The 9,360-nt window shown below is 45.0% G+C and overlaps 1 protein-coding gene across 1 annotated transcript in view; it reads left to right on the top strand.

The window, feature by feature from the left end:
* The first annotated feature begins 3,039 nt into the window (after window positions 1-3,039).
* Window positions 3,040-9,360, top strand: part of ITPRID2 (ITPR interacting domain containing 2) — a 41,786-nt gene continuing 35,465 nt past the window's right edge. Inside the window, exons 1-3 of the mRNA XM_027637096.1 lie at window positions 3,040-3,355; window positions 3,449-3,500; window positions 8,834-8,883. Of these exons, the coding sequence (XP_027492897.1) occupies window positions 3,142-3,355; window positions 3,449-3,500; window positions 8,834-8,883 (316 nt within the window). The 5' untranslated portion in view covers window positions 3,040-3,141. The remainder of the gene's footprint in view (window positions 3,356-3,448; window positions 3,501-8,833; window positions 8,884-9,360) is intronic.

Genomic DNA, 9,360 nt, shown 5'->3' with positions numbered 1-9,360 from the left:
AATGATGTGCTCAAAAGCACGGGGAAGACCAGGACTACTGTAGCAGGAAAATGCTACTTACAATGGACTCAGATATGGGAACAAGTTCCCATGGGAACTGGTGGAAGCATCTCATTTATATTTTTGAGTTATGTAGGAATGTATTTTTTTAGACAATGCTGCATCTGAAAGAATCCTTTGCAGACAAAAATTGAATTAAGTCCTCTTCAAAGGTTTTTGCTCTTTTAAGAACAAAAGACAGTGACAGTGACATTTGTTGGGCTAAATTGTATTTCTCTGTGTGTATTTATACACACATTCATATGTTCAGGGCCAACACCCAGATGACAAATGTGAGAGTTATTATTATTCTTAAAATGTCTGTGTGTTTTTTTACTGTGATGCTTGGTAGTACTGCTAACGGTCCTGTGGCTATAAGTCTTCCTGTAGGAATTTATAATGTAAAGCACAATTTATCCCTTATCTAATTACCGCCTATAAAATGTTTTATTTGAATGTTTTCAAAATAATTTGGGAAAAAAGAAGTTGGCCTGATTTAAGTGACAGAAGACTTGACATGACTTTTTTCCCAATCAGTTATTTCTTTGAAGTACAACTAGCAAATTACATTCTGAAGCAAGAGAAACTTTCATTACAGAACAAACTCACTTTTTGGTTACAAATAGTAGAAGAAATAATAAACCAGATATTATCCTACTAAGTAAGAGCCCAGTGCTGTACTGGCAGGACTTCACTGCAAAAAGCTATTGGCTGCTGTTTACATTTCAGACATTCTCTGAGTAAGTGTTGTCACAACAGACAAGCAATTATAGACAATAATGTCAGTAATTTGTGGATTAAGAACTCCTTAAGGATGTATTGGTACGCCCAGACAGTAGCTGTTTTAGCTTGCAACTTAGCTGTGCCAGTGAAACTGTAACTTCCCAGAAGCAATTGTGCTCCCTCCGAGGTAGCAAAACCATGGCAGGGGTTAAACTTCTCTGGGCTCTCCCTGCCTCCCTCACAGCTCTCATCCAGACACCTCAGCCTCAAAGAGCCATCTTAAATAGATATATCTATTTATGCATACTCATAAAATGGAAATATTGACCATTATGTCAAAGTAATGCTGTGCTAGGCTCTTGCCAACAAAGCCAGAAAAATTAGATTTTAAGATTCCAGTACTATAAATACACCTCTGAGGAACTTCAGCTGAAGTCCAAGTCCCAGTGTGCTGTGCTGAAGGGCACAGGACCTGTGTTGATCTTCTGACTCGCCCATTGGGACACCCATGGCTCAGGACACACTCCATATTAGCTTATGCAAAATATGTAGTGTGTGAAACATGCTCTGCTGAGAAAATGTTGATTATTTTGAAGATCAACAAGAAAGATTCAAGTGTAGTTTGCACTTTTAAAAAGAAATTCTGGCATTTAAAAAGACCATCCCAAAACACGTATAGCAATGAACATTTTCAGGGACAAATTAAATACAAATAGACTTTCTTTGTGCTACTGTTCTTCTAGTTTAATTTCAATACAAAGCATTCAGAAAATTAAGAGTGTGTTTAGGAAAATGACTTGTGATGAGGGGAAATTTATCTTAGTAAGGCTGTAAATATGTAAAGTAGTGGGTGGCCTGGAGGGGTTAGGAAAAAGAATTTTTTTTTTCTTATCAAGTCAATTTTTCATTTTATAGGGGGAAATTTCAGAGAAATGCCTTGAAAGGTTTTAACTATAAAGGTAGAATATGAAAGGATATTTACTGGGCACCGCTGACCTGGTTCTTCCAAAGGCAGATTTGCCTTTAAACAGGAGGTATCTCATGTGCCTGCCTGTCAACACTAGTTTAAAACCTCCAGAGGACTCAGGTCCTTTTTGCTGTTTGTGCTTACTAATTCAGCATCTTTTCCTGAAGATGCTGTAATAGACCTTTTACAAAAGCTTATTTTTCCCATGCCCACGGCTGCAGGTGAGCTCGCTGGGTGTTCAGGGTTCATTCAGGAGTGGCTGGGATGTGACAGTCTGACCCCATGCAGGAAGGCAGTGGGGTCCTGCTGCCCAGGGTGGCACCAGCTGGCCCATTATGCCCATAGTGACTGACTCAGCCATGCTGTGGGCAGGGCGCCTGGCACAGGGCTCTTGCTGCAGGGACCTTGGCTGACACTTCAAGCAGGAGACAGTGCTTGAGAAACGGCTCTACATCCCTGACAGTGAAAGCAGCCTTTTGTCTGGTACCTCCTTCCCAGACATGGAGACTTGTCTGCCTTTTGCTGGATTTTCAGTTGGTTCTGGAGGTTTGAGTAATCCTGAAGGAGACTAGAAAAGTTTCAAATGCACCTAAGATTTTAGCAGGACATGTTTGGTGCTGCTGGTGTCCCTGCATATCCCTGTCTATGTCCGAGCAGAGGCTGATCTGATTTCACACCCCTGCAACCGAGTTGCAGGGGTTGTTCCTCTCCTTGTGCCTCCTCTCTCCTCGGCACTCCTGTTCGCCTTGGATAAAACATCGCGAAGTCTCTCTTCGCCGCTCTGCGGCTCTTTTCGTTTGGAAAAATCCTTTGCGGGCCCAGGCCATGGTCGGCACCTCCGAGCCCGGCCAGGCCCGCGGGGCTGCGCTGTCCCAGCACCAGCCGGTCCGACCCCGCATCCCTGCCCCATACCCCTGCCCCGCGGTGGCCCGGCCCCGGCGGGAGGCCCCGCGCTGCCGCCGGCCCCGCTGCCGTCACGTGGCCGCCGAGTTTTGTCCCCGCAGCGGTATGAGGAAGTCAGAGCCGCCGCCGCCGCCGCCCGCAGCCCGGGCGGGCGCAGCCTCCGCCGCCGCCTCCCCGCGGCGCGACATGTGAGTGAGTACCCGCGGGCAGCCGGGCCGGCGGAGCCCCTGCCCGCCCGCTGCCTCCCGGGTGCCGGCAGGTCCGGCAGCGCCCGTCCGGGGGCAGCCGGGGGCGGCGGAGAGCGGGTCTGGGGGCGGGCCGGGGTGCGGGCTCGGGGCGGGGCGGGGGCGCTCCCGGGGGCTGCGCGGACGGCGGCCCCGCGCCCCCCGGTGGCCCCCGCACGGACGGACGGACGGACAAACGGAAGACACATCTTCCCTTGCGCAGCAGGCTGGCTCTCCCCGGCACTCGCCTCCCGGCGTGAGAGCCCCGCCGGCGCCGCCGCCTCGATGGAGCAGCCCCCGGCGGCGGAGGAGTGGCAAGGGGCGACACAGAAGAGGAAGGCCTGGGCCAAGAGCCGCGACTCCTGGCAGGCATCGGAAGCGGAGGATTTCTCGGCAGCAGCGCTGGCCCGCGGCGAGGAGGAGGAAGAGGAGGAAGAAGAGGAGGAAGAGGAGGAGGAGGATCTGGCCGGCGGAGAGCTGCCGCTGGCCGCAGGAGCAGGTCGGTGCTGGGGGGCGGCAGCTCGCGGGGATACCCGCGGGGTGGCCTCGCTGGTACTGACTGTGGGTTTCTCTTTCCTGCTCTGTCCCTAAGGTTGTCACAGCGTTCCCAACGAGAAGATCGCGATATGGCTGAAGGACTGCAGGTGGGTGCTCCCGCCGCCCCCGCCGGCGGGTCCCCGCGGGTTCGCGTGGGCAGCGCCGCGGAGCCGAGCGTGGCACGAAACGCGCTGCGCTGCGAGCGCCCTGCGGTGTCTCCAGCCGAGGCTGCTAGCGGAGCAGCGGCGTGTGTCCGTATGGCCGGAGAGGAGCTGGCTTTCAGCAGCTGCTCTCCCCTTGGTGTCTCATTAATGAGCCTGAAGGCTTTCAGCCACCGAGGGAGGAACTCAGCTGAGGGTAAGGAAGGCAACATTATTTTGGAAGCTGCGCTGTTTCTGTCCGAGGGGCTCCAGTTTAAAGCTTCCGGTGTTCCCTTGGCTGGTTTTTGGTGCAGATTCAAAGAAACGGTTACTTCCCCACCAGTGGTTTCTGTGCGTCTAGGCCTTCAGGAGTGATGGCACAGTTTAGACTAACTTGATTTATCCGAGTCTCTTAATGTCCTCTATCATTAACTTGAAGCACGGTATATGTTGTCCGTGTTCCTGTTACTGTTACAAAATAATCTTTGGTGTTTGGAACAGACTGACGACATTACTTTTTCTTCATCCTCAGTCACATAAAAGCATAAATGTAGCAGCTGGTTTTGTCCCGTCTTTTTCTCCATTCAGTCCTAACAGCCCTTGGAGCCGGAGTTGATGGGGAGAAGCTAGCAATTAGCTTTCTAGGAGCTAATCATTTCAAGACCTCTCCTACTTGTTATATCTGGTTTCCTTCTCCTTTTGAGAGCAGCTATGTTAAGATGAAAATTTACCACCGAGATTAACTCTGCCTTTGTGATCTTTTGATCCAATAAGCAGCTGACTGAGCTTACTCTGTAACTGAAGTGTGGGTTACTTTATAGCTGCAGGGTCCTCAGTATAGTTTTCTTCAGATCTTTACAGGCTGTGCCTTGGAGGGGGTATTGGGAGCTATGGGCTTGATATCATACTGTATCCTTAAAATATAATGTTAAGACCTGGCAGACCATTCCTCCAAAATACTAGAATGGGAGAAGATTTTTCTGACTTTACCTCAAATTTGGTGTTCTGTTGGTCTTCCAAAGTATATCCTTAAAAATTTAAGTATATCCTTAAAAATCAGTGCTTTATTAGAAGTATTTTTTGAGTGAGGAGGGCAAAAAATGGAGGAGTGGAGGGAGAAGAGGCCCCTGACGGAGAAATTCTTCATAATACTGCAGTGCTACTTTTGTCTGTATCTGCAGGATTTCTGTCTAGAACCTTCCCTGGTCCTGTGGTCCTTACTGTTTCCATACAGACTTTAAGGAATATCACAAAGCTGCAAACTGACAACATAAACATCTAATAGATGGTCAAAATCTTGAGTAATAACACAAAGTTTGCGGTTTTATTCCTGTACTTTGGTAACTATCTATTGTTAAAACTGGCACCAGGCACTTCCGCGGAATGTGTTTGCATCTCTGGCAGTTGATTCCTAAAATATGGGTATCTTATTTTACACTCTATTTGCATATTTTACACAGAAGGAAATTAAGCAGAAGTTTAGTCTTTTGCTAATACAGAAATGCAAATTTCACGTTTGTGAAACCTGTTGTGGCCCTTCCACAGAAATCTTTTAAAGTATAACTATTTACTGTTGTAAATCCTTTCAGAAAAATCTTGTGTTCACCCCAGAAAGATAAAATCTTAATTTTTAAAAAATATTTCTTAAACCAAGCTATTCAGTCAGAAGTTAGCCTCTGATTCTAACATGCAGGATGCCAGAATGTATAATTCGTGTCTGGTAAGTGCAGTGCCAGCTGCCTGAAGTGGTACATATCCCTTGTGTTTTGAAACTGCAGAATAGTTTATTTTTTTGTGTCTAATATACATGCAAGCAGTAGCTAGTATGTGTAGTCAAGTGATAATTCAATTTGCAGTGTTATAAGTGACTGTATGTGTAGAAACCTTGAACTGATTGTCTCTTGATAGCAGTGTACATGGGCAAAGAGGACAGCATTAACAGATGACAGAATAGCCCTGCAGATACTCTAGTGTTTTATTTTAAAAAAACAGTGACATTTACAATTGTTTTCATTCCTGAAAGTTTATTTGTTTAACTCCAACATTTTTATTTGTTTATTTGTTTATTTGCTTGGAGCTTTGATTGCTACGAAGTGTGGTCATACACAGACAGAGCTTCTATTTCTGGTTCATCACACAACCTCATTCTTACAAGTTAGTTCTATAACAAGCTACCATATAGCCATTACTTCAAGTGAAGATTCAATCACTAAAATACAGTATTTTCTCTCTTACATATTTTCTAAAAGCAGTCCTTCCCATTTTGTCTGAGTTTCTGTTAGTGAAATCAGAAGAAAATTGGCACTTTTAAAATCTCATTTTCCGCTTTGAGTTGGCAGTAGTACCAAAAAACTTCATATCAACCCACTGCATGAATAGATCTGCTTATAAGATTTATTCCTTTCTTTGCTTCTAAAAGCTTCAATAGTGTTCTAATATGGATAAGAAGAATTACTGGCTGTCCCTTGATATTCATGTTAATGGTTTGGGGCTCTTATTACTTGGGATCTCTGTTTCACATCTGCTTTGGAGGAGAGGAGGGTTCCTAATATTCCATGTTATTTACCTTAGTAGACACATTTTGCTGTTTTGTTTTTTTCTTTTTCTTTTTTTTTTTTTTCTAATTGTTGTTGTTGTTTTTGGTGTTTTGTTTTTTAAATAAACAACTAAAAGCAAAGCTCAAAAGAAAAAGCAAGTATTTATCATATGGTGATAAGAATTATGGAGGCTTAAGAAATGCCAGATGTTACCCAAAGTCTGTGGTTCATTCATGTTTTGGGATTCCTGTGCCTTTGAGAAAGGCCTCCTTTGCTCTTTCCCTGATACTTTGAAAAGGCTGTTTGCAGTACTAAGAAAGCTTATAAAAGCTGAAACACAAGTATTTGTGTTATACAGATAGAAAAGAAGAAATTTTTGTCAACTCTTATTATGACGTGTATTATTTTGGTTGAATATATTTAAACTCTGCCAGTAATACAGGGGATGTGGGAGGTATTTAGGAGCCATCTCCTGTAGATATGCAGGAAGTGAGTTCTTGAAATGCTTCACAAAGAAGAGATTTTTTTACTTCAAGTTTAAAATAAACATGGCTTCTGCCCAATTAAGGCTTTAAAAGCTGAAGTTTAAACACTTTCACAGCACAGTGCAAAATCCTTGTCCTGTTCTGGAAGACCACCCGACCACAACTGATAGCTGAGCAAACAAACCTATGGGCTGAGAGGAAGCCCCAAGGCTGTGTATTGTCATCTTACCTGCTCAATACCTGTCCCCCATGGCAGTGTGGGCATCAAGAGTTCATTCACTTCTTCTGTAGGCCAATATTGAGAGAAGTTATTGCTATATATATTAAAATACAATAATAAATGAGCGAAAGCAAATAGAAACCTTAGGATCCTTTGATTCAGGCACATACCCACTTACTTGCTCTTTACTGCCTGCTTGTTGCTGTTGGCCTCCCTCCTCCGTTCCTGCTTGGCCACTGTGTCAAGGCTGCTGGGATGTGCTGGGGACCTGCTGTGATGTGCCTTCAGGAGGGAGGCCCCGTCCTGAGGGCACAGTAAGTGGAAGGGTCCCCCAGCCCTAATGTTCCCAAGTGCACAGGGCTACTCTGAGGCAGAACCATGGCCCTTGCTGGTGAAAACCAGCCTGGACTAGAAAGGCAGAATTGTCCACGCTGTTGTCCAAAAAGATTTTTGTGTGGTACTTGTTCCTTGTTTAAACTGATGTTGTGTCTGGTTCTTAAATGCAAGTTTTTCAAGCGCAGGGGGTATATGGCAATAGTGTGCAACAGTGCAGGCAGGACAACAAGGGGTGTTGGACAGGGGTGCTTTTCTGATAGCTGCTAACATGCTTTAGAGGTGATGGACTTAATTTCTAAAGGGAAATGCCAGCTTTGGTGGTTGCTTTTATGGTTTACTGCCTGCCAGTGCATGTAGCACTGACCTGGGCTGTCAAAGTCAATACCAGCAAGTTTCTACATCAAAAAGAGGCATGGGAATAGCCACCAGGGAAGGAGAGGAAGAAGGTTGGAAGCGCACCCATCAAAGCCGGGGAGTAAACAACCAGCATAGTTATTACCTCAAGAACATAAGGCTCATTGTAGCATGACAGGTTTAGACAATATACCCTATGTTTTTTAGACTCTGACTGGACAGACACGCAGAAACACAGGAGATCTGAGCCTTGGCAGAGTCTGTCCTGTCACCTGAAACACAGTTATGCACCTGGATGCTCTGGCTGGTTGCCTTAGTGTCCCACTGTGGTGGGGCTTTGCTTTGCTTTGCAAAAGGTGCATCGAAGTGAACTTGCTCCATATCAGCAGGCCACATGTGGAAAGAGTGAGTTCTTTTCAGAAGGGAAAAAAAAATAAGGTTGTGAAATGTAAGGTCTGTTAGAAAGCAGATGCAAATTTTCCTTGCTTAATTTGGCCATGGCACCAAAATAAATACTGTATCAGAGCACTGTTTACTTTTAGGTCTTTGGGCAGGTTTATGTGTTTGTCTAATTAAAAATCCAAATGAAACATACATAATATAGGCACATAAATCATCTGCTTTCCCCTTCTTTATGAGTAACATATTTCTGATTTTGTTTTGAGCCTTGAAAGTTAATGCTGCTGTACTTACTAGTCTTTGGTTAAATATATCTCAGAGACAAAAAGTGGAAACATCTAGCTAATGTCAACAAGTGTAGCATGAACCCAGAGAGGAATTGGACCTGTCATTTTTGTGGTTTCTGCTGCTCCTTTTGAGCACCATGAGGTTCTGCAAATCTCTTACCCTTCAGGGAACTAGCAATAGGAGGCATCATCCAAATAAGAGTTAGTGTAAAGTATCAGAACTGCAAGTGACAGCTAACATAGCTGTCAAGATTTTTATCTTGATTCTTCCTGATCACCTAAATACAGCTTTCCACCTCTCTCTCCAAGAAGTTTTAAATGTGTAGAAAAATGGCAGCAGTTTTTGCTGCATCAATGAGATTGAATTAGTCCATTCAAAAACCCGTGCTCGTTTTTTCTCAGTGTTTTGCTGAGCAGCCCATGGTTTTCCTCAACGGGGGGCTGCTGCCCCTGAAGGTGTTTGAGCTTTGCAGTTATTAAGTTTTGTTGTGTTTCTCTACAAGGTGTATTTGTGTAGTGGGCTGAGGATCGTTTAGGAAGTTATTGCCAGTCCTCAGATGTTTGTGCTTTCTGGGGGCGGAGGGAGGGACAACTGCTGCTATCACAAGCTTGTTACATGCTGTAAGGAAGGACATGAAGCAGCAAGTTTTTTAAATAGTATTAATCTCTTCTGTGGTTTCAGAACGCCTCTGGGAGCCTCCCTGGATGAGCAAAGCAATCCTCTGTTGAAGGGTAAGGAAGGGCTTTATCTACTGAAACCTCTTTTGCTGGAAACTGTGCTTTCATGGACATTCATCTGAGACTTTGGCTGTTTAGTAGGAGTACAAACCACAGCGTGGTCCGTGTTGCAGAGTTATTCTCACACTGGAGCAACTGTGCCCAAGAAATTGGAGAAGGGGGAAAAGAATCTGAATAAGACTTTCTGGAGATATAAGTAAGCTCTAAAAAAATCCCCAAAATGTGCAGGGAGGTAATTTTGTCTCCAAGCTTGCAATCATTAGGCAGTCTCTGCCTCTAATAACTCTGGTTGCCACACCTGAAAGTTTTACTGAGCAGGTCTGAATACTAAAGTTCAAAGTACAGTGGGAATGTGAAGGTGGTGACAGGGTGCAGAGGAATTACTTGCTGTGCCTGGAGTCTTCACTTCAACTCTTAATCCAGTACAGGGAAGGTGAGAGGGGAATGTCCAAGCTGGACTCAGACTCTGGA

The sequence above is a fragment of the Corapipo altera genome, unplaced genomic scaffold, assembly GCF_003945725.1.
Source record: "Corapipo altera isolate COAL_440 unplaced genomic scaffold, ASM394572v1 45, whole genome shotgun sequence".
NCBI lineage: Eukaryota > Metazoa > Chordata > Aves > Passeriformes > Pipridae > Corapipo > Corapipo altera.
Note: the sequence above shows the minus strand (reverse complement) of the source record. Positions and strands in the feature narration are given on the sequence as shown.